General features: G+C 39.9%; 1 protein-coding gene across 9 annotated transcripts in view; it reads left to right on the top strand.

The window, feature by feature from the left end:
- Positions 1-24,433, top strand: part of FAM135A (family with sequence similarity 135 member A) — a 109,084-nt gene that overhangs the window by 33,705 nt on the left and 50,946 nt on the right. For 5 of the 9 annotated variants that reach the window (XM_066359084.1, XM_066359085.1, XM_066359089.1 and 2 more), the window contains 6 exons: positions 15,035-15,174; positions 15,284-15,354; positions 16,955-17,128; positions 19,313-19,432; positions 21,133-21,259; positions 22,380-22,533. In XM_066359084.1, the coding sequence (XP_066215181.1) occupies positions 15,035-15,174; positions 15,284-15,354; positions 16,955-17,128; positions 19,313-19,432; positions 21,133-21,259; positions 22,380-22,533 (786 nt within the window). The remainder of the gene's footprint in view (positions 1-15,034; positions 15,175-15,283; positions 15,355-16,954; positions 17,129-19,312; positions 19,433-21,132; positions 21,260-22,379; positions 22,534-24,433) is intronic. The other 4 variants (XM_066359091.1, XM_066359088.1, XM_066359090.1 and 1 more) reach the window with 1 other exon arrangement.

The raw sequence follows: 24,433 nt of genomic DNA, 5'->3' as shown, positions 1-24,433 counted from the left end.
TCCTCGGGGTCGGGATCTCATTTCCCTCCCATTGTGTTACAGAGACCTTCTAGGTGCTATTAAACACAGTTCCATTTTGATTGTAAAAAATAGCTGTAGGGCCCTGGCCGGTTGGCTCAGTGATAGAGCGTTGGCCTGGCGTGTGGGAGTCCCGGGTTCGATTCCCGGCCAGGGCACACAGGAGAAGCACCTATCTGCTTCTCCACCTCTCCCCCTCTCCTTCCTCTCTGTCTCTTCCCCTCCCGCAGCCAGGGCTCCATTGGAGCAGAGATAGCCCGGGCGCTGAGGATGGCTCTGTGGCCTCTGCCTCAGGCGCTAGAATGGCTCTGGATGCAACAGAGCGATGTCCCAGATGGGCGGAACATCGCCCCCGGTGGGTGTGCCGGGTGGATCCCGGTCAGGCGCATGCAGGATTCTGTCTCACTGCCTCCCCGTTTCCAACTTCAGAAAAATACAAAAAAAGAAAAAATCTTTAAAAAAGAAAGATGTAGGTCCATGCACGCCCCCTTCCCACAAAGGTCCCAGCATCCAAACACAGAATGGATGGTTTGCCGTGGGCTGCATACTGCATATGGTTGCAAGGCACATTACAGAAATTATAACAACATGACATCATACAATTTCAACAATTACAAAGGTACATTTCACCAGTCTCTGAGCACTTTGCCAAAAGCACAAAATGTCCTTGGCCTTCTTTCTAGCCATGGTAAAAGCTTCCTGGGGCAGGGGAAGAGCCTCCAGCAAAGCCACCCCCCACCCCCATCAGGGTATTTCACATTGTCCAAAATCCGTGAGTCCATCCAACAAAGGATCCAGTGCCCACTCTGGTTGTAGTCCAGGAAATCAGTCCATGCACATGAGGCCTCAGCCACCCCCCTCGTCCCTGCCGTCCTGGCAGGTCTTACACTGTCCCAAAGAGGAGCACGTGGCAATGGCAGTCAGCATTTCCATCTCTGCTCTGGAGAGCATGATGGCACCCACCCCTATGTCCGAAAATGTCAGCGAACCCACCAGCAGCTTAGCAGGCACTCCCTGCCGTTCCAGCGGCCACTCAGCAATGCAAGCCTGGCTTCCGTTCGTCCTCCTGCTGCAGCTGCCGCCGTTTACCTTCTGGAGTCTGTGAACCGCAACTGGGGCCCAATTCTCCTCATTCTCCAAAGATGAACTGAAAACACCAGCTCGCACTGCTGGGCTCCAGCCCCGGGCTGCCGCCGCCTGTGTCTGGGAGTAAGCGGTTACTATAGCACACATAAGCAAGAAGAGAGCACCAGGGCCTGGGGGCCTGTCAGGGGCAATTTTCTGGGCCTGCCCTGCCAAAGCCTCCACATCCCCCCAGGTGATGGGGCGCACATGCCAGCCGTGAGGTCTTCTTGAGCACTGAGGACCTCTTCTCCTCAGGCGTAGTCAGTGTGGAGAAGGCCAGGGCTGTGGCTTTGTACGGGTGAAGACTGAACCACTTAATGGGTGTCCCAAGAAACCCTGTCAAGCAGGTTGGGGGGTTCCTGGGATCCAAATTGGCTGAAAAACACAAGCATGACCTCTCCCTTGCGTTAGAAGAGGGTGTAGTCCCCGCTACTGTGCCATGGCTGGGTCCTTCCAGCGTCATTTTAGAGAGAGAGAGCAAGAGATACAGAAAAATAGACAAGACAGAAAGAAAAAAGACACATGGGGGCATATAGGCTGGCCCATGGGTCTGCAGCAGGAACACGTGTTGGAGTTAAAGTTGGGGTAGAAAATGGTGTCTAAGAGGCTGGTGTGGGGCATTGAGCCCCAGCAGGAAATGTGGAAGTAGCGACTTACGCTTTTACTGGCGGCAGAGCTGATGGTGCAGTTAGCAATTCCATTGGTTTCATTTCTGCGCGCTCAGCTGCGATTTTGTCAAACTTGGAGGCTAAACTACTTTCCTCCTCAGTGGAGGGGGGCCGAATAGGGAGGTAGGGGCTCCTCTGAAAGAGGAGTAGCCTGTAGGACCTTAGGGACGGGCGGAGGCTCCCCAGCAGGAGCACCGGTCAAGCAGGCCTGTATTGCAATAAGGCAGGAGTGAGGCTGAGGGAAGGTTTGCCCCCATGCACCTCGGCCAAACGAACGCATCGGAGAGCTCGGACCCAAGTATCTGGGTCCCAGAGAGGCACTTCCCGGAGCCAAGGGTTGAAACCTGACAGGATCTCCCAGTAGGTACAAAGATTCTTTTCACTAACTTTAACTTGCCTACTCTGCAATAGGGCGTGCGGGGCTAGAGCCTGCGGGGCTCGAGAGTGGGGAGAAGGTTTCCCATTGCAGAGGGTCCCTCACCGGTCCCTTAGATGCTGGTTAGGTCCCTGCCTGACGTTGGGTGCCAGTTGTGGACAAGTCCTGCCAGGGGTGAGGATGACGGAGACGCAAAGACCCGACTCCAGGGACCAGGTTCAGTGACGCAGATCCACTTTATCCAGGAAGTAAGCTAGCGTATATACACAGGTTCAGCCGCAGGGGTCTCCAAACTTTTTACACAGGGGGCCAGTTCACTGTCCCTCAGACCATTGGAGGGCTGCCAAATACAGTGGTCCTCTCACTGACCACCAATGAAAGAGGTGCCCCTTCCAGAAGTGCAGTGGGGGCTGGATAAATGGCTTCGGGGCCGCATTGCGGCCTGCGGGCCATAGTTTGGGGACGCCTGCTAGGGTGTTACAGTGTGTTTTTCAAAGCCAATGGCTGAAAAGATCAGGGAGCTGCATGGTTGGCACTGAGTCACTTCCTTATAGCGGGTGAGCTCCCTTCCTGGGTATGCCCAGGAGGGTTCTGGGAGCTGGAGTATTCTCACAGCATTGCATCAGCCACAGCTGCTAGGAATGCGCTCTGTGCTCCACCCACAATTACTCATAGAAATTATCATCTAGTAAATATTAAAAAGCAGAGAGGACTTCAGGCTCAGGACAATAAACTGAGTATACACATGTGTTTGGGGGTTTTTTTGTTTGTTTCTAATACTCTTTGGTAATAGCAGTATAGAAGCACAAAAAGGAGTAACAGAAAAATATCTACCTTCTGGAACATCTCCCAAGAATTTTAAGCATGTATGGTAGTCAAAAGGAACTGAGAGGTGAGCCTGATAACAGGGATAAATTAAAGGTTTGTAATTGGGTCAGCTATGATATACCTAGTTGGGCACCCAGGCCCATATTCAAAATGTCAGGAGGATTAGTGTTTACGTTAGGACAAAAACCTCAGGGCTTTTCTCCAAGAATATTGCTATGGGGTATTAATACTCAATAGTAAAGCGTTTCTTTTCACTCTGTTTTGGGATAAAAAACCCATAATATGAAATCTACGCTCTTAACAAATGTTTAAGGATGCAGTACTGGTGTTGCTAACCCTATGTACACTGTTATACTGAAAGTCACTAGAATTTTTTCACTTTGCATGACTGAAGCTCTATACCATTGAAAGCTCTGTACCATTTCCCTCTCCTCCTAGCCATTAGTAACCACCATTCTACTTTCTGCTTCAATGAGTCTGATTATTTTAGATAAACCTAATTTAAGTAGGATCATGCTGTCTTTTTCTGGTCTGTTTCACGTAGGTCCTCGTGGTTCATCCATGGTGTATTATATGACAGAATTTCCTTCTTTTTTAAGACTGAAAATATTCCATCATATGCCTCATTTTCTTTATCTGTTCATCCATTGATGGACGTTTAGGTTGTTTCTACCTCTTGGCTACTGCTACTGTGAGTAATGCTGCAGTGACCCTGGGAGTGCATTTCTTTGAGATCCCGTTTTCAGTTCTTTTGGGTAAATACCCGTAACTGGGATTGCTGGATCATGTGGTAGTTCTATTTTTAGTTTTTTGAGGAACTTCCATATTGTTTTCCATAGCCACTATACCATTTTATATTCCTGTCAACAGTGTACACCCGTTCCATTTTCTGCACAAGTGCTCACCATGTTCATAATACTATGTGAAGTAATAAATATATGAGACATGGGCTTGACTAAGAAGTTTCTATTCTTTCCTCCTGAAATGCTTTTCTTTCCATCTTTGACTTTTTCATATTTCAACTCAAACATACTGCTCACAAAAATTAGAGGATAATTCAAAACGAATATAAAGTGATAAAATATTCCCTAATTTTTGTGAGTAGTTATACTATATTGTTGACAAAGGCTTTCCTGACTCCATAGCTTCACCCTCATAATATAAGATGCCGTAGCACTCTGCCCTTCTCTGTGATAACTAGTGCAGATGTAATCTTCCAAATTACATGGGGAGAGGGAAAGTAGGGGTTTTGTTTGGTTTGATTTGGTTTGATCTGATCTGATATACTTAGCTTAAAATAGTGCATGGCACAGTAACTGTACAATAAGTATTTAAAATTTTTATTTTGAAATATCTCATACATTTCTGAAGATATATAAAACATTATTTTTTAAGTAATAAAATGAACAGCCACATATTCAACCATTCATTTAAGAACTAGAACATTAATAGTACTGTAAAAAGCCGCCTGTATACCCCTCCTGATTTTTGTGTTCACTCTTTTGCTTTCTGTGTAGTTTTATCACCTGTGACTGTATTCCAAGGAAATAGCTGGTTGAGTTTGTAAAAATCGAGTATCAAGCAAAAACCCAGTTGTGTAAGGAAGCGGCACTATCACTATTAAAAGATGGCTCCCAGAAGAAAGGCTAAACAGAGTTCTCTGGGTTATTGTATACTTCTGTATACTTGGAAGGTTTTAAAACCTCCTTTTGGGAAGTTAGTGAACAAGGTCAATAGTGAATTGTGTGAAACTTAGAGCTCACCACATTCAGGGCTTCTGGCAAGGTTGTAAGGTGATGAAGTATTGGATATAAACAACATGTGGAGTCAGCTGATTTTGCACCTAAACCAGCATTTAACTTGTATTCCTTCAACTCTCAGAAGTAGGTCAAAGCAGAAAACTTCTGTAAGGTAAAAAGACTGCCCTCATATGATCTAGGAAATAGGGCCCAAACTTCATCAGTATACCCTCAAACAAATCAAGTACTGAAAACAAATCTGGCCAAGCTTTTAATCTGTCCTCAAGTTTAAAAAATAATACCATAGCAGCAAAGATCTTTCAGGTGACAGACCTCCATGTGTCTGTGGGTTGAGGCATAACACACCAATCTTTACTAGTCACCTTCTGTATCTAAGGCAGAAGATTTCTTTAGAATCTTTCTTCACCATCTTTCTAGGGTTTCCCTTTGCCTCTCTTCTGCATTGTTTTTCTTGTTTCCTAACACTTTTCTTTCTTGGTTAATCTCTCGTTTTGGTAGAGCCTATTTTCCAATATCTTGTTGAGGAAAGGGGCAAAGGAAATATACTCACAAAAATTAGGGGATATTTCAAAATAAATATGAAGCAATAAAAAAAGCATTTGATTTTTTTTATTAAACAAGAACATTAGAAAAGCAAATAAGTCAAAGAAAGTTGTCCAATTATGCAAATGAGATGCAAAACCAAGTTTTATTTCATTGATGATAATACACTATTCAAAAGGCTGTAAGTACTGGAGTATCTGCATGTTCCTTGATCCCCTAATTTTTGTGAACATTGTAAATATTTTGAAACCTCTAATATCTAAAAATGTCTTTATTTTGCTCTTGTTTGAAAGTTCAGCGAAGTATAGAATTGTAGGTTGGAACTGTTTTCCCTTCAGAAATATGATAGTGCTCCATTGTCTTTTGTTTGGGATTTTTCTTTAAATTAAATTTATTGGGGTGACATTAGTTAATAGGATCATATAAGTTGCACGTGTACATTTCTATGATACATGATCTGTATATTGCATTGTGTTCTGACCATCCAAAGTCAGATCATCTTCTGTCACCATATATTTGGCCCCCTTTACCTTCCCCTATTCCCCCTCCTCTTCCCTCTATTAACCACCTTTCTTTTTGTGTCTTTAGGTTTCAGATTCATATCCCACGTATGAGTGAAATCATATGGTTCTTAGCTTTTTCTGACTTATTTCGCTTAGCATAGTATTCTCAAGGTCTACTCATGTTGTTGCAAATGACAGTGCTTCATCTTTTCTTATGATTGAGTAGAATTCTACATAGTATATATGTACCACATCTTTATCCAGTCCTCTATTGAATGACACTTTGGTTGTCTCCATGTCTTGGCTGCCATAAATAATGCTGCAGCAAACATAGGGATGAGTATATCTTTGCAAATAAATGTTTTCAAGTTTTTTGGGTAGAGAACCAGAAGAGAGATTACTGGGTCATATGGTAACTCTATTATTAATATTTTGTGGAACCGTCTTACTGTTTTCTATAGTGGTAATACCAGTTTACATTCCCACCAGCAGTGAATGAGGGTTCCTTTTTCTCTGCAATCTCTCTAACATTTATTATTACCCGTCTTGTTGATAATAGCTGTTGTCTTTTGGTTTGCAGCATTGTTGAGACTTCCAAAGCCATTTTTTGTGTGTGTGTGAATCCCTTAAATGTGACCCTTTCCCACTTTCAAGGATCTTGTAGACCAGTGGTCCCCAACCCCCGGGCCGCAGAACGGTACCGGTCCGTGGGCCATTTGGTACTGGTCCGCAGAGAAAGAATAAATAACTTACATTATTTCCATTTTATTTATATTTAGGTCTGAACGATGTTTTATTTTTAAAAAATGACCAGATTTCCTCTGTTACATCTGTCTAAGACTCACTCTTGATGCTTGTCTCGGTCACGTGATACATTTATCTGTCCCACCCTAAAGGCCGGTCTGTGAAAATATTTTCTAACTTTAAACTGGTCCGTGGCCCAAAAAAGATTGGGGACCACTGTTGTAGACTATTTGTTTCTAGTATTCTGATAGTACATAGTGATATACCACAGATTTCTGAGTACTCATTAGACCCTTTTAATCTGGAAACATGTCCTTCAGTACTAGAAAATTTTATTTTGTCAATGATTTTCTCCCATCTCTTCTTTCTAGAATTTTTTTTTTTTAATTAAGGGAGAGGAGGGGAGATAGCCTCTTGCGTGTGCCCCGACTGGAATACACCCAGCAACACCATTATGGGTCGATGATGCTCAAGTACTGAGCTATTTTTAGTGCCTAAGGCTCACACTAAGACCTCAGCACCTGGGGCCAACACTTGAACCAGTTCAAGCCACTGGTTAAGAGAAGGGGAGAGGGAGAGAAGGGGGATATGGAGGGGATGAGACGCAAATGGTCGCTTCTCATGTGTACTCTGACTGGGAATCGAACCTTGGACGTCCATACAGCTGGGCCAACACTCTATCCACTGAACCAGCTAGCCTGGGCCAAATTTTTGTCCTTTAGGTAAGTTTTTTTCTGAAATTTCTGGTGGACCACCACCAGTCTGCAGAGTGATGATTAAAAAACACTGATTTAGATGGTAGATCAGTGATGGCAAACCTTTTAATAAAAACCGCCCTCTTTTGCAGTGCTGATCAACCTGGTCCCTCCCACCCACTAGTGGGCGTGCCAGCTTTCGTGGTGGGCTAGTATGCGGCTGGCACGCCCACTAGTGGGTGGGAGGGACCAGGTTGACCAGCACTGCAAAAGAGGGCGGTTTTTATAAAAAGGTTTGCCATCACGGTGGTAGATCATCTTCACTAGTTTTTTAATTTTTAGTTTTTTTCTTTTTTCCATTTTTGTCTTTACTGGGTTCTTTCTTTAATTTTAAATTCTTTTTCAGCTTTTTGTTTTTCTTTTTTTTTTTCTCTCCTGTCTCTTCTTCCCTCTTTTTTCTCCTTCCCCTTCTCTTCTCTTTCTTATCTATATGTTCCTTTTTCTCTTTGCTTTGGCCTCTAACTTACAATTTAGAAGCTTTCTTCAGACCTTTGTTTTTATTTATCTGTACATGACAAAGGAATGCTGATTGGAAATTCTAAGCATGAATGGTACTTGTCTCTTTGAGCTTCACATTAGGATGATACTAGTGAGCTGTTTGCTAAGGAATCTTTGAAGTCAGTATCTATAGAGCTTATCTATTATAATAGAACAATTGTAGACTTACTGGGTTAGTCAGATTCCCATGTTAAGAACTCTGATGAATCTGAGATTTTGCCCTATATATTGTTGAAAATAGTTCTCCATGATTTCTTACATTTCTGTACATCATGTGAACAGAAACACTGAAAGACTTTTGTTCCAGACTTTTAAAGAATGTTCTATAACAAAGCTTTGGAAGATACATATACTATTTCTAGAACAGAAGGTAAATTTGTTTACTGTCCAGTATAATAAAGGTAATATCTCTCTAATTCAAAATTTAGATAGATTTTCTTGTAGCCCTTTATAAAAGATTGAGGTTTTCTAAAGTTAAGAGTTCCCAATCATGATCAAAAACCCACTCCATGCATAGCATCCACCTGTGCCTGCCTCCTGTCACCCCCATGGGACATGGAGGAGTGAGGAAAAGGGGAAGCAATGTGAACGTGAAGCTTTTGCTGCTTGCTGGGCTGTGAGTAATAAAGTCCTTTGTCTCTGACCCAGGAGTTCCATGTTTTCTGCCAGCATTCATGCAACCGTGATAGCCGAGTTTGTTAGCTTGAAGGTAAAGTAAAATCTTAGACTCTTTACAGTTCTTGAAATTCCAGAGAAGATTCTTGTCTAAGCCTTTAATGAAGAATAGGACTCTTAACTGCCAGACTTCTAGGAGCCCAGTAGAGGAAGAATTCTGCGAGTCTCTGCATCCAGAATTCAGTATGTCTATGCTTGTATATTTACACTCTCAGTTTTGCCAGTTCTGGCAAAAATTTCAGTTCTGAGGGCCACTGTTTTATCCTCTCCAAAGAATATACCTTCAGACTTCTACTAGGGTGAAAGGGGTAGCAACCTAATGGCATGTATTAGGGGAGAGTACATAGGAATCTTTTCTGGTCTTTGATATAGGTTATGTTGTTAATTAAGCATTGTTTGACATTTCTGTTTAAAATTACTACCTTTCTCATCTTTCCTTTTTTTTTTCATACTACTTGTCTTCATTGTCTGTTACACCTCCCACTGGGATGTAAGCTCCATGAGTTGATATTTTTATCTTTTTTGTTTTAATCCCCAAAACCTAGAAAGTACCTGGCTTCTAATAGGTATTCAATAAATATTTGTTGATTGGATGAGTGAATGAATAAGCAGGATGAATTTGCACATCTTTTGCCCACTAATCCTAGTTTGAGAATAAAATTAAAGAGATGTTCATTATCTGTATGTCATTGGTATGTCTTTTTTAAAGCCTTTAGAATTGATGTTAATTGAGAATGTAGGTAACTTTCACAGACAGTTTTTGTCATTACAAAACAACGTAGAATAATTTGTTTGATACAGTTTCTTATACTAAAATCCCTTTTAGGGCATTTCTAATACTGTTCTTTTTTTCTGTCTGAACATCTTTGGCACTCTCACACAATAAATCTTGGATATATATTTTGTAAGTAGTCAGTGGGGTTTGCTGAAGAATTGGTTGTGAGGTATAGAAGAAATAAAAATTAAGATCACAAGGCTGGGCCCTGGCCGGTTGGCTCAGTGGTAGAGCGTCGGCCTGGCGTGCAGAAGTCCTGGGTTCGATTCCCGGCCAGGGCACACAGGAGAAGCGCCCATCTGCTTCTCCACCCTTCCCCCTCTCCTTCCTCTCTGTCTCTCTCTTCTCTTCCCGCAGCCGCGGCTCCATTGGAGCAAAGATGGCCCGGGCGCTGGGGATGGCTCCTTGGCCTCTGCCCCAGGCGCTGGAGTGGCTCTGGTCGCAACAGAGCGATGCCCCAGAGGGGCAGAGCATTGCCCCCTGGTGGGCAGAGCGTCGCCCCTGGTGGGCGTGCCGGGTGGATCCCGGTCAGGTGCATGCAGGAGTCTGTCTGACTGTCTCTCCCCGTTTCCAGCTTCAGAAAAATACAAAAAAAAAAAAAAGAGATCACAAGGCTGGTAAATGGCAGAATTTAAATACAGCCAGTCTGGTTCCAGAATTTGCTCTTAGCCATTATGCTATGCTTCTTCTTGGACAAGAAAAAAAAGCAACAAGTGACTAAAAAGGAATGACCCATGAGATGGGAGTAAAACCAGGAAAACGTGATGTCCAGGAAGCCAAATTAAAGAAATGTTTAAAGAATGAGAGAATGTGTAAAAATGCTGATTATAAGTCAACTAAAATGGAGTTTGAGAATTCACCATTGCCTGTATCAAAGCAGAAGTTATTAGTGGTCTTGATAAGAGCAGGTACATGTGCTAAAGTCCAATTAAAGTGTGAATTAGGCCCTGGCTGGTTGTCTCAGTGGTAGAGCGTCAGCCTGGCGTGCAAGAGTCCTGGGTTCGATTTCCGGCCAGGGCACACAGGAGAAGCGCCCATCTGCTTCTCCACCCCTCCCCCTCTCCTTCCTCTCTGTCTCTCTCTTCCCCTCCCGCAGCTGAGGCTCCATTGGAGCAAAGTTGGCCCAGGCGCTGAGGATGGCTCTGTGGCCTCTGCCTCAGGCGCTAGGATGGCTCTGGATGCAACAGAGTGACGCCCCAGAGGGGCAGAGCATCGCCCCCTGGTGGGCATGCCGGATGGATCCCGGTCGGGCGCATGCGGGAGTCTGTCTGACTGCCTCCCCGTTTCCAGCTTCGGAAAAATGAAAAACAAAAAGTGTCAATTAATTATTGTTGTGGAAGGGCTTACATGCAAACAGTTTAAAACAAGAAACATTGTCTCATAGTTTCTTTGGGTTTGGAATCCAGAAGTTGTTTAGCTGCTTGCCTCGGACTCCAGGTCTCTGGAGGCTGCAGTCTATTACTTCTGCTGTCTTACACGAATCATACTTTTAATTCTGCTGTATTTATACAGATCAACCCTGGGACTTTGTGGGAGGACTTACACAAGGATGTGACTACCAGGAGGTGAGAATCGTTGGGGACCATCTTGGAGACTGGTTATCACAAAACAGGCCAGAGAGAGAATGGAAGATGAATTAGACATTAAATACCAAAGATTCTTTTGTATTGAGTTTGCTAGAAGGGGGAGCAGGAAAATAGAGAACTTGTCCAGGTATATCTGCAAGTAGAAAAGCATCAGTTAGGAACAAAGATGCCCAGGCCCAGAGGTGGTAGAAGTGTGGAAGAGGCAGCAGCTCCTATGGGAGAGGGCTGCATTGGAGCAGCATCCTCAGAGAAGAGCAGCAGTGAAACTCACTTTCTGAAGCAGTGGTTTCAGATTTCACATTATTTGGGTGCTTTAAAAAGATCCAGTTTCCATTGGGGAAAATTTCTTTCTGTTCTCAGCTCTTCTCTTATATATCCACTTGTATTTCTGACCTGTTCTTCTAATACACACACACACACACACACACACACACACACACACACACATATGTTGTATATAAATCTGTCAAACTTACTGAAAAATTAAGAGTACGGGACAAAGATCATTTTTGCTGGACCATTTAAGAGTAACCATTTAAGGATAATTTGCTAACGATGTTTCATCATTCACAAATACTTGAGTATATATTTCCTCCAAACAAGAATATCCTGCATAACCCAAATAAAATCATTTAAGTCAGTAAATTACTGATACATTATTGCCATCTTATCCTCAAACCCATTCAAGTTTTGTTGTCCCAGCAAAGTTCTTCATAGAAAAATGATACAGTATAGAATCGTGGATTGTAATTAGGTTATGCCTTTTTAGTCTCCTTTATTCTGAAACAGTTCCTCAGTCTTTCCTTGACTTTAATGACCCTGTGATATTTTTGGAGACTGTAATCCTATTAATTTGTAGAATGTTCTTCAGTTTGCATTGACCAGAGATTTCCTCATGATTAGATTCAGGTTATATACCTTTGACAGGAAGGAGTATCTCAGAAGTGATGCTGTATTCTTATTATATTCTGTCCACTGGCAGATGATTTGTCTGTCCCACTTCTTATGTTAATTTAGATCATTTGATTAAATCAGGCTTTACTGTGCAGTTACTCCTTTTCTCTTTGTAATGAATAAGTATCCTATTCTTTATCAAACTCATTTGTTTGTTAATTTCAGGGGTCCCCAAACTTTTTATACAGGGGGCCAGTTCACTGTCCTTCAGACCGTTGGAGGGCCGCCACATACAGTGCTCCTCTCACTGACCACCAATGAAAGAGGTGCCCCTTCCGGAAGTGCGGTGGGGGGGCCAGATAATTGGCCTCAGGGGGCCGCATGCGGCCGTGGGCCGTAGTTTGGGGACACCTGATATCATTATGGACTTATGGATTTCTGTATTTAATGTATGTTAATTCATTGCTATCATAATTTATTTTGATCCTCAGTTCATTCCAGATACGACTATGGGTGGTAGCATCAAGCTAGCTTTTTTATGTGTTTTTGATGTGTCCCCTCATTCTTTTAGCATTTCCTTTACTTTCTGGTATGAAAAGATGGCCCAGACTTTTCTTGTCCTGTGGTGCCACAGCTCTGGAATCAGCCATATCTACAAAAGTCTTGATTCCTTTCAGTGGATAATAGTATCTAAAATCAATATTTGGTGCTGTCCTGCTCCCAGGCCCATTAACCCTTTGAGTAGTACAAACGTTCATGTACGTCCTCATGCCTCCTGACCATCCCGAGTACAATTGATTAATTTAAAAGTGTGTAAGGCAACATTAAAAAATATGCAAATGTATGTTCTTGTTTCCATAAATTGGTTATCAAACAAACATGATTTTAAGTTAATAAAACTGGAACTGGAACTACTTTCATTTTGTGAAAAAAACCTCACTACTGGGGATCAGTGAGCATGAAAAAAGCTCACTACTCAAAGGGTTAAGTGGATAGTGCTAGTGAGTGCATGTATACATATATGTATTTACACATGCATATACAAATTTACATCTGTCTTTCTTTATATAAATATATGGTGAAAACCGTGAGTTCACTTCAGTATTTCTAATGCTGGTCCAGTGCCATAGGATTCATACTATATTTTATATTTGTATCTTCTTTCCATATGTATACATTCTTTCTCAGACAATAGGAACCAATATATTATTCTTAATATATTTTCTTATTTAATCGATCCTTTGTATGTGCCAGTCCTTGTCACTATTCCCTCTTCCTTATAGAGTATGGTTTTGGGGTTTAGCACCTCATGTCAGGTGACTTCCCTATGTTGACACCGTCTTCATCTTACTTAGGCTCCGTCAGAGTGTGATAGGCTGACACTGCTCACACTCACCCTCTTCCCCCATATGGAAGTTTTTCTCATACCTAATTTGAGCTCCAACCCCCCATCTTTAGGTGTCCTGCTATGCAGTTGCTTCCTCATTTTGCCAGGTCTCCCAGTGCCTCATTCTAAGTTACTCCGCCAGCGAGATTGCCCTCCTCACCCTGCTTAGGTTCTGGCATATCACTCCAGGCTGCCCTTCTCACCAGGCACTGGGTCAGACATCAGGCCACCACCTACCGTGAACAGATCACCCACTGTTCTTGTTGGACTCTGGTACCCTGCTCTGGGCTTTGCTCCACAGAGATGCCCACCTGACTTAAACATCTCCAGTTTCTTTGTTTCTCACACCATATTATTTCTGTAGGACAGAGAAATAAGACAGCAGGTGGGCTATTGGAATGACCTTTCCAACAATTTGGAGGGCAGACCAAACTTGATAGGTAAGGACACAGTTTTCCATGAGACTGCTCTCACTTCAGATATCAGGTGCAACTTCAGGGGCCCACAAACTATCCTCACTTCTGACCAGGTGGCTACAAATCTAGAGTCCCTATTATCTCTCCCAGCTTGATAATTCACTAGAATAAGTCACATAACTGAGAAAAGTACTCTACTTATCTTATAGTTTTATTATATAGCAAAAGAATAAAATTAGAACCAGCCTAAAGAAGAAATGCATAGGTCAAGGTCTGGGAGGATCACAGATTTCTAAGGCTTCTGTTATTTTCTCCTAGTGGAGTCGGGATGCGTTACTTTCACAGAAAATTGATATGTGATAAAATATATAGAGTATTGCCAGCCAGGGAAGCTCACACAAGCTTCATTATCCAGTTTTTATTTGTGTTTTATTACAGAGTATAATTGATTAAATCATTGCCTGAACGGCTTTACGGCCAGCCCCTTTCCTTCCCTGGAGGTTGAATTTACATCATGTGGCTCAAAGCCCCGGCTCTCTAGTCAGGTGGTTGCTCTTACTGGTGTGGCCAACTTCCATTCCTGAGTCCAGTCCCTTTTTTTTTTTAAGTGAGAGGACAGGTGCAAGAGACGTGCACTCTGACCAGGATCCACCCAGCAAGCCCTGTCTATGGCCGATGCTTGAATCAACCGAGCTATCCTCAGAGCCTGAGGCCGACACTCAGACCAGCTGAGCTATCCTCAGCACCTGGAGCCAATGCTCAAACCAGTTGAGCCACTGGCTGCAAGAAGGGAAGAGAGAGAAAAAAGAGAAGAAAGAGAGAAGACGGAGGGGGAGGGGAAGAGATGCAAATGGTTGCTTCTCATGTGTGCCCTGACCGAGGATCGAACCCAGAATGTCTGCATGCAGGTCTTTATCTGCTGAGCCAACCAGCCAGGGCTGTTCCTGAGTCTCCTTAGTGTAAAGTGTCTTGGGGCCCACTTTCAGTCGCTTCATTAACATAAGTTGTCAGGGCCCACCTTGAATAGACACACCTGTCACTGGGAAATTCCAAGGATTTAGAGATCACCTTCCAGGAATAAAGGATAGCAGCCAGCCAGATTTGTTATTCCTAAGGTTTAGAGGTGACTTCCCAGCAACCAGGATGAAGGCCAACCAAAGTCTTTACTAGGCAAGGTGTGGAAACTAAATTGCTTTTTTTTGTGGTATATTTATCAATTTTTTACTTTACAACATCTACTTTGAGATTTCCTTATTACCTTCTCAGATTAAGATAAGTTGTACAACAGCTTAATAATGGTTATAATGTACTTATCTATTTATTTTTTATAGAAGAAAAATTTCAGAAATGTTCTAAACTATATAAAATGATATTGACATTGGTGTAATATAATCAAACTTACAGTGTTTTAGAGTAAATATTGTTACTTACTGGTATTCCATTTTGCCCTTTATCTGTCAATTATATATCTTTTTTGTTTTAGGTTTGACATTAGCTTTTCCAGCTTCAGTTCATGATTCTCTGATTTGCAGTAAAACATTTCAAATTCTATATAAAAATGAGGAGGTTGTTTTAAATGATGTTATGATCTTCAAAGTTAAAATGTTGTTGGATGAAAAAAAGGTAAACATCTTTTCATATATATTTAGATAAATATTTTTTACATCTCAAAGCATATTCCTAACTTTCTGTAAATGTTTAAAAACTATCTCATATTATAATGTCTCTTCAGATTGAAGAAACCCTTGAGGAAATGGGTTTTCTGTTATCCTTGGATCTACACTTTACAGATGGAGACTATTCGTAAGTAGGCTAATCAAGCAATTAAAAATTAGTAGTTATTCATGACTGTTACCTGTTAATATTTGGTTCCCCATCAGTTCATAGAATTCAGCCTTTCCCCTTGTTTTGTTTTGTTTTCTTAACGATTTCTATCTTCTGAGAGAGTCTCATGAGAATGGTTAGGCCTACTGTTGTGCCCATGCCAATTCCATAAGCTCCAGACAAGTTGAAGAAATAGGAAACAATTTCTAGGGTTTAGAAATTGCTTTATTAATATAATAGCACTGCCATGAGGCATTCAAATATATTATAACTGCATTCTCTTCATTTTATTACTGGATAACATTTTTTGTGGTATAAGTGATGTCTCTTCAGGTGGGACTTTTTTGATTGATACTCAGAGAGTTATGAAAACTGATGACTCTTACACTTAGTTGTTTCGGTTTCTCCTTAAGGAAACTTTAGGACTGGCTCCATGAACTCACCCACACAGCTGGACATATAGGGGTGGACAAAAGTAGATTTACAGTTGTTTGTATAGAAAATAATACAATAATTCAGAAATAATAATTCAAGAATAACTGTGTTTTGCATATTCACAACTGTAAAGCTACTTTTGTCCACCTCTTTACAGTCATAGATTTTAGGAACTGACTGTGCTTGTATTTATTTAAGACAAGAATAAGAAATCTATTTAACAAATTTTGAAGGTTACTTTTTATTTCAAATATACTTACAGAACTATTTCTTGAAAATTGTATCTAAATTAATACCACATGTTGGATGACTAAGCAGTCATATTACTGAAAGGTTTCTTTGAGATGTCCTCTTTGCTATCATAAAGGAATAAGAATTTTTTATGTGGTAGCTACTGGTCCTCTATAATACTTGATTATTACAAATAATTCCTTAACCCTTTGAGTAGTGAGTTTTTTGTTAACCCTTTGAATGAGGACGTACATGAATGTTCATACTACTCAAGGGGTTAAAGGATTCTTTTTTAAACCAAATCACAATTCTTTACATGGATGGAGTAAGGTGAAATGAGTAAGTAGTTTATTAGCTGTGGATGGTTATAGTGTATGTATATGTATGGGTTAAAGTATATATATGTATATATATTTTGAATATAATTTTCATGGAATTGTTTCAAATATTTTGTATGTGTGAATCTAAGGACAGACTAAATATTTATTATGTAATAAAATATTTACCATTAGTTAGCTTATTTTTAGGACCCATTTAATAAAAATAATTTTAAACATTTTTAGGATTTAATCAGATTTTACTTATTTATACTGCAGTCTTACAAAAAAAACAGTATTCCTATGGAAAAATTTTAGTATAAGATGAGATTAACTTTTAAAGGATCAAAAAGGACTCGTTTTATAGGACATTAGTGAAAACACAATTCATATCATGGGCTGACAGAAATCTATAGGTAGGATCTTACTATTAGATTTTATATTGCTAATACAGATGTGGTGCTTTAAAAATTATTCTCGTCAGTTTTTTTAAAGTAATTAAATGACTGAATGTTTGAATAGTTTAAACTGCTTTTCAAAGTATTGGCCTTTACAAAATATTCTGTACTTACTTGCAAATATGTTGCTTTTTATAGGGCTGATGATCTGAATGCCTTGCAACTAATAAGTAGCCGAACATTGAAGCTGCACTTTAACCTCCATAGAGGCCTTCATCATCATGTTAATGTTATGTTTGATTATTTCCACCTTTCTGTTGTGTCTGTTACAGTCCATGCATCTTTGGTTGCACTACACCAGCCACTAATAAGGTAAATTTAACTAATACCCTGGTTTTTATTAATGTTATTTTTATAAGGAAAATAATATACTTCAATAAAAGTAACTGAAATAGTAAAGGATTTCTAAAATTATAGTTGTTTAATAGATACTTTTATTTTATACCAAAATATTAAATTAGCAATATTTAAGAGCATAGTAACTAGGTAACATTTTTATTACAGAAGTGTGGAGCAATCATTCTCAAATAAACTGGCAAAGAAAATAATGCAGTCTGGAAGTAACCATACCACATTGTTATTCTGAATCTGTGTTTTTATGCAGTGCTATCCTGTAATTACTCATCCTCTAGAAAAGTATATTAATTTGTTCTTAGCTTTTTTGTTTGTTTCTTCTCTGTATGGACTAATTTTAACTTCTTAAATCTATGCTATTTTGCTTTCAGTCATTAAGCAATTTTATAGATATTAAGTAAACCATTTTACATTACTTAATATCATTTTAGCTTAAAAGTGCTAAAATTCTTGATCATAGTAAATTCATTGAGAAAATTATATTTTCTGTCCACTTCCTTGGGGAGATTGATTTTCTTTTTTTTTTTTTTTTTTTTGTGACAGAGACAGAGAGAGGGACAGATAGGGACAGACAGATAGGAAGAGGAGAGATGAGAATCATCAGTTCTTCATTGTGGCACCATAGCTGTTCATTGATTGCTTTCTCATATATGCCTTTACCGGGAGGCTACAACAGAGCAAGTGAGCCCTTGGGCTTCAAGCCAGCAACCACGGGTCATGTCTGTGATCCCACGCTTGAGCCAGCGACCCCATGCTCAAGCTGGTGAGCCCAACCTCCAGCTGGATGAGCCCGCGCTCAAGCCCGTGACCTTGGGGTTTCGAACCTGGGTCCTCTGTGTCACATTTCGACGCTCTATCCACTGCGCCACCGCCTGGTCAGGCTGGATTTTCTTTTGTTAACCCTTCAAGTAGTGAGTTTTTTTCATGCTCACTGACCCCCGGGAGTGAGTTTATTTTAAAAAAAATGAAATTAGTTCCAGTTACAGTTTTATTAAAATCATAGTTGTTTAATAACCAATTTATGGAAACAAGAAGAACATACATTTGCCTTTTTTTAATGTTGCCTTACACATGTTTAAAATGTGTACTCTGGATGGTCAGGAGGCACGAGGATGTACATGAACGTTTGTACTATTCAAAGGGTTAATATAAGCATTACAAGCTCTAGTGGTTACAATAAAATATCATCTTTATGGTATGGGCAATATGTGGGCACTTTTAAAATCAGTAACTTACATGAAAAGACTCCAAACTGATTTGATTTTTGAACTGTCTACTTTATAATTTCTGACAGAAATCTGATTCCAACAACTGGTATTAGGGAGGATACTTAAAGGTTATGATGTTAAACTATCAGAAAACCAGGCAGGTAATTTTATAGAATTAGCCTCAGAATTTACAAGTGTACAATTACACAAGTGTACAATTTAACATCATCCACAAGTGGCATATCCTGTGGCATATCTTTACATTGGCTTAAAGAATGTTAAGTGAGAACCTTTTCCCATGTGTGATGTCCCATGATCACTATTAGAGCACAGGGCCAGGAAGAAGTCTGCCTGGTGACTTGTTTTGCCTTCCTTATTCTCTTGTAAGATTTAGTTCTCTAGTAATAACTAGTTGTTTTGTCATTTTGTCTTACCTCTTAGGCCTTTGAGAGCATGTTATTGGTTGCTCTAACTTCTATAAGAAAATGTTCCTATTATATGTTATTTTACCATAAATGTATTTAAAAAAAAATTTAGTTATTGATTGAATAAATTAGTATGTAATAACATGATAACTGAAACTTCTCTGACAAGTCAGTTTTTTAAAATATAACTTTCAAATAAGTAGTATGTAATATTACTTTTATATGAATTACATATTAGGTTTTAATGCTAAAAGTATATTTATTTATAAAAACATTCCTGTAGTTTTCTGAATCTCTTATTTTTGTAATTTCAATAAGAATCTCTAAACTAAATTGATCATTGCTTTTTCTTTATAGCCTGGGCTTAATTTCTCTTCTGAAAAATGTACAGTTTATAGAGGTTCGCTCAGATATTTAATGTTGCTTTCTAAGGCCCTGGATAAATTGAGTAGTGATATTTATATCACTAATTCTAGTGAGTTAAATATGTGCTTCCTCTTGTAATGCAGCAGTTTTTGCCACAGACTAGTAGGAGAAAGGGACAGCTCATCTCCTAGAGACTGTTTGCTGGAAGGAGAAGACATTTTTGGCTCAGAATCAGAAGCCAAGAGGATTGATTGTTGGCTCTGGTTAGTGACTGGAAAAGAAAATGAGTTGCCTGCACCATCTGAGGTTCTGTTCTTTACCTAGCTGCCATGGGCCTTTGATATCCCCTCTCTTGCTGCTAGAATTTTGCCCTGAAAGAAGCAACATTTTTCCCTGCCTTTCTTTGCCTGTCAATGAGAGGTTTGGAGAAGGAAAGCAAGGAAGGGGTGAGGGAAAGCTTTTTGCTGGTGGCGTGCTGGTACAGGGGTCATGTTAAGGGTAACATTCCTCATTATTTATGCTTTGACAGGTTTTTCCTGCAGTTTTACTAGGTGGATTTTTTTATCCTTTAAACAAAATGAAAACAAATTTAATTTACAATATTATCTTTTTCTTTAAAACAATTTTGATGACCATCCCAACTATGGACATTATACCAATTATGTAAAGTTAAGATTTTTTTCTTTACTTGTTTTTTACATAATCTATTATATTTGAATTCTTTTAAATACAACCTTTATGACTCAGTTTTGAAAAATCACATCATAGCAAGTGGAATTTACCATTGACTTGCGACTCCCTTCTTTTGCTGGGGATTTTGATTTTGCAGATGAAGGCTTCTCTCTGCTTATGGCAAAATTTATTTACTTTCCTGTCTTTTCCCTTTTGCCAAACAGTCCAAATGCTTTGGTCAAAATTAGTACCTTAGTACTTTATCTCAGTATTTTTCATTTGTTTTTTTCTTTTTCAAGTGAGAGGAGGGGAGAGAGAGAGAAGAAAAAAAAGAGAGAAAGAGAGAGACACCTGCATGTGCCCCAACAGGGATCTACCCAGCAACCACATCTGGGGCCAGCGCTCTACCCATCTGAGGCCATGCTCACAACTGAGCTATTTTTAGCACCTGAAGCAGAGGCTCCACAGAACCATCCTCAGTGCCCTGGCTGATGCGCTTGAACCAATCAAGCCATGACTACAGGAGGGGAGGAGAGAAAAAGAAGGGGAGGGGTGGAGAAGCAGATAGTCACTTCTCCTGTGTGCCCTGACCGGGAGTCGAACCCGGGACATCCACATGCCAGGCCGACACTATACCACTGTGCCAACTGGCCAGGGCCTTGTATGTTTTCTTAAACTTTCAAACAGAATAGATTTATTATACTAAGTATAGAATTTGTGATATAGTAAATGTAATGTTTCTAATATGTGGTTGAGATGGTGCCTTGAAGCACTTAAAAAGAATATCTGCATAGAGGAAAAAAATCTCCTTTTTTGAGAAATAGAGGTAACAAAGAAATACAGTAATTTTTCTTTCTTTGTATTAATGTGGGAGCTCTTTACTTCTGTAAGTAGCATCCATATTTGATTTTGTTAACATTATAAAGTTGTTAGCCAGTTCTGACAGATCAGTATTTCCAAATTAAAGCTTGACCCTCATTTGTTATTTAGCTGCTCCTCATCCCACCCTTGTTTTATCTTTATAGGATCCTTTGAGTATCTCTGAAGCCCAACCATAAAGAAGTAATCTCAAGCATCTAGTCTTAGGTTTTTTTTATATGTATATTCATTGTGTCTTTTCATAGTAATTCAGATTATTAAAGGAAAAATTTCTTTGGAATACGTTAGAAGTTATAACCTTGCAAAACCCTTGCTCTTTGTTTTATTGCTATAAGGCTTTCTTTTATAGACATTTAACCTAACATTCAAATAGACTGTCATGATGATAATAATGTAATACTTATTCCTCCAGCTTTCCTCGCCCTGTGAAGACTACTTGGTTAAATAGAAATGCACCAGCACAAAACAGAGATTCTGTGATTCCTACTCTTGAAAGTGTGGTCTTTGGTATTAACTACACAAAACAGTTATCACCAGACGTAAGAGCTCCTATGTTTTTAAATACTTTCTTCCCTCTTATTTCAAATGAAATGTTTCTTTAATGTTTTATCTGTGAATGTGACATTTCTTTTATTTTTTTATTTTTTTATTTTTTTTCTTCTTTTCTTTTCTGAAGCTGGAAACAGGGAGAGACAGTCAGACAGACTCCCGCATGCGCCTGGCCGGGATCCACCCGGCACGCCCACCAGGGGCGAGGCTCTGCCCATCAGGGGGCGATGCTCTGCCCCTCTGGGGCGTCGCTCTGCCGTGACCAGAGCCACTCCAGCGCCTGGGGCAAAGGCCAAGGAGCCATCCCCAGCGCCCGGGCCATCCCTGCTCCAATGGAGCCTTGGCTGCGGGAGGGGAAGAGAGAGATAGAGAGGAAGGAGGGGGGGTATGGAGAAGCAAATGGGCGCTTCTCCTGTGTGCCCTGGCCGGGAATCGAACCCGGGTCCCCCGCACGCTAGGCCAACGCTCTACCGCTGAGCCAACCGGCCAGGGCCACATTTCTTTTATTAATGTTTTGAGTTCAACAATTTATAAACCTAATTAAATACCATCTTAACAAATTGATTGGTTCCAGTTGTTTATTTTGAAAACCTAATTGGATACTTCAAGGTTTTACCAAATTTAATGGATAGAGATATTTGACAGTGCCTTTTTAAACTTGTCACTGGCACATCTCACTTCTTGATGGAACTGGTAGAATCATTCTGTGAGCACCTATAAAGAACAATTTACAGGCCAGAGTTGAGACCCAACTTGCAGTAGTACAAGTATAGCTAGCCAGGGCTCCTGTAAAAGGAGAAGTGAATTATACTATGAAAGCAAAGTGCCTGTCCCCCAGTCCAAATGTAATTTGAACCTCAGATTTTTAAAAATTATAATCAGTTTGTTTTAAAAATCCACTGCAACTGAATATTAAAGTTGCATTTCATATGTTTAAATTACATGTATTAACAAGAACAACTTCCTAAAATATTATTGAATTCTTATGTTTTAGAATAACTGTAACTAGTAAATATTTAAGGTTATGTTTTATTTCCCTAAGTTTCAAGTGTTTGATTTTTAGATTTTGGGTTACTAACATTCTGTATCCCAAATATATTCTTTGTTTAGGGTTGCAGCTTCATTATTGCAGACTCCTTCCTACACCATGCCTATCATTTTCATTATACACTTTGTGCCACTTTGCTGCTGGCCTTCAAGGGATTGCACAGCTACTTCATTACGGTAACAGAAGAGATTCCCTCTTGTCAGAAACTAGAACTAGGTATGTTCAAGTAGCCAGACCTATTCTGTCGTTCAATTAATTCTCTTCATTCTCATGGCTAGTTACCAGCTGTGGCATAGTGTTTCTGTACTAAAACTATAATGTTTATGTGCTTCACTTTTCTCTCTCACTTCCATCTTTTTAATCCCTTGGTAATTGCTTTCTGCAATTAAAATTTTTATCATGATATTGAAGAATATTGAGAACTAACTTTGTAGTGCTAAGTTTGAAATGAGTCTTGATAAAAGGTTATGTCCATATACTATTTAAATATAACCAGAAAGCATACTAGAAAGCAAATGTAATTATAGAATCATGGGAAGATTCCATCAATTTAAATACGTTTTTCTAAATTTGTGTGTGTGTGTGTGGTAAGAGGAGGGAGGCAGAGACAGACTCCCACATGTGTCTTGATCAGGATCCACCTGGCAAGCCCACTAGCAGGCGATGCACTCTACCCATCTGGGGCCACTGCTTCACTGCAACCAGAGCCTTTTTTCTTTAGGTGCCTGAGATAGAAGCCACAGAGCTATCCTCAGCACCCAAGGCCAACTCGCTCAAGCTAATGGAGCCATTGCTGTGGGGGCGAGGGGAGAAAGAGAGAAGAGGGAGGAGTGGAGAAGCAAAAGTTCCCCTCTCCTGTGTGCCCTGATCAGGAATTGAACCTGGGACATCCACATGCTGGACGAACGCTCTATCACTGACCTAACCGGCCAGGGCTGTTCTTCCAAATATTTAACAATCTAAGAAGAGTGTAGGTACTTGGGATGTTTCCCCACCCCCCCTCTTTTCCAAGTGAGAGGAGGAGAGACAGACATACTCCTACATATACCCCAACTGGGATCCACCCAGCAACCCTCGTCTAGGCTGATGCTCTGCCCATCTGGGGCCATGGGACCAAGCTATTTTTAGCACCTGAGGCAGAGGCTCCTCAGAGCCATCCTCAGCTCCTGGGGAGGGGAGAGAAGCAGATAGTCACTACTCCTGTGTGCCCTGACTGGGAATCAAGCCTGGGATATTCATAGGCTGGGTCAATACTCTACCACTGAGCCAACCAGCCAAGGCCTGGACATTTTTATATATGTTTGGTTTTAGTGATCTCAGATCTTATTTCTTTAATTTCATTTCAGAGAATAAAAACATTCATTCTTAACATTTTGAAAATTATTTAAATCATTACAAAAATTAAACTTGAGTTTTAATCCAATGCTAATAGCTGCATATGTTATAGTAGTTGATAAAAATCATATTGCCTTAATTTTACATGTCATTTGTAGTTTGTAAAATTATTTTACATATGTAATTACACAAAAGACAAAATATTTAGCAAAGAAGTTTTTATTTAGACTTAATAATTTTTAATAAACTTTTATTTTAAAATATCAGTTAATAGTTTCACCATAAAAAGCACATTTTAATTATCTCTTCAGAATAAATTATTTTTATTATATATTTGACTAAATTGGAATTTTTAAATTTTAAATTGTTCAGTGATTCTTTTTATTTCTTCGTTCCTCAAGAATCTTTTAACATTGATACACTCAGATATAGTCATTGTTATTGAAAATGATTAGCCTATTTTTATAATTGCCTATTTTGGCATACAAAAGAATTGTAAGAAGTCTAATAATTTGTATATTACTTATATTCACCTGTGAGAAAATGCTGGCTATTGTACCGTTGCCTATCAGAAACTACTGCTGAGGGTTTGATTAATTCTGTTAGTTCAGCACATTTTTTTGAATTAACTAGAAACAGATATAAATTGACTGTTTAGAATATTTGGTGCAAAATCCCAATATATACACAGATACACAACCAATAGGAAAGTGTGTTTGTTCTTTTTTGCTCATGTGTTCTTCCTAAAGACAAAAATTGAAGTATGGAAACCTTTTGATTA

The sequence above is a fragment of the Saccopteryx leptura genome, chromosome 1 (assembly GCF_036850995.1).
Source record: "Saccopteryx leptura isolate mSacLep1 chromosome 1, mSacLep1_pri_phased_curated, whole genome shotgun sequence".
NCBI classification, from domain to species: domain Eukaryota; kingdom Metazoa; phylum Chordata; class Mammalia; order Chiroptera; family Emballonuridae; genus Saccopteryx; species Saccopteryx leptura.
This window is presented reverse-complemented; position numbering and strand designations above follow the sequence as displayed.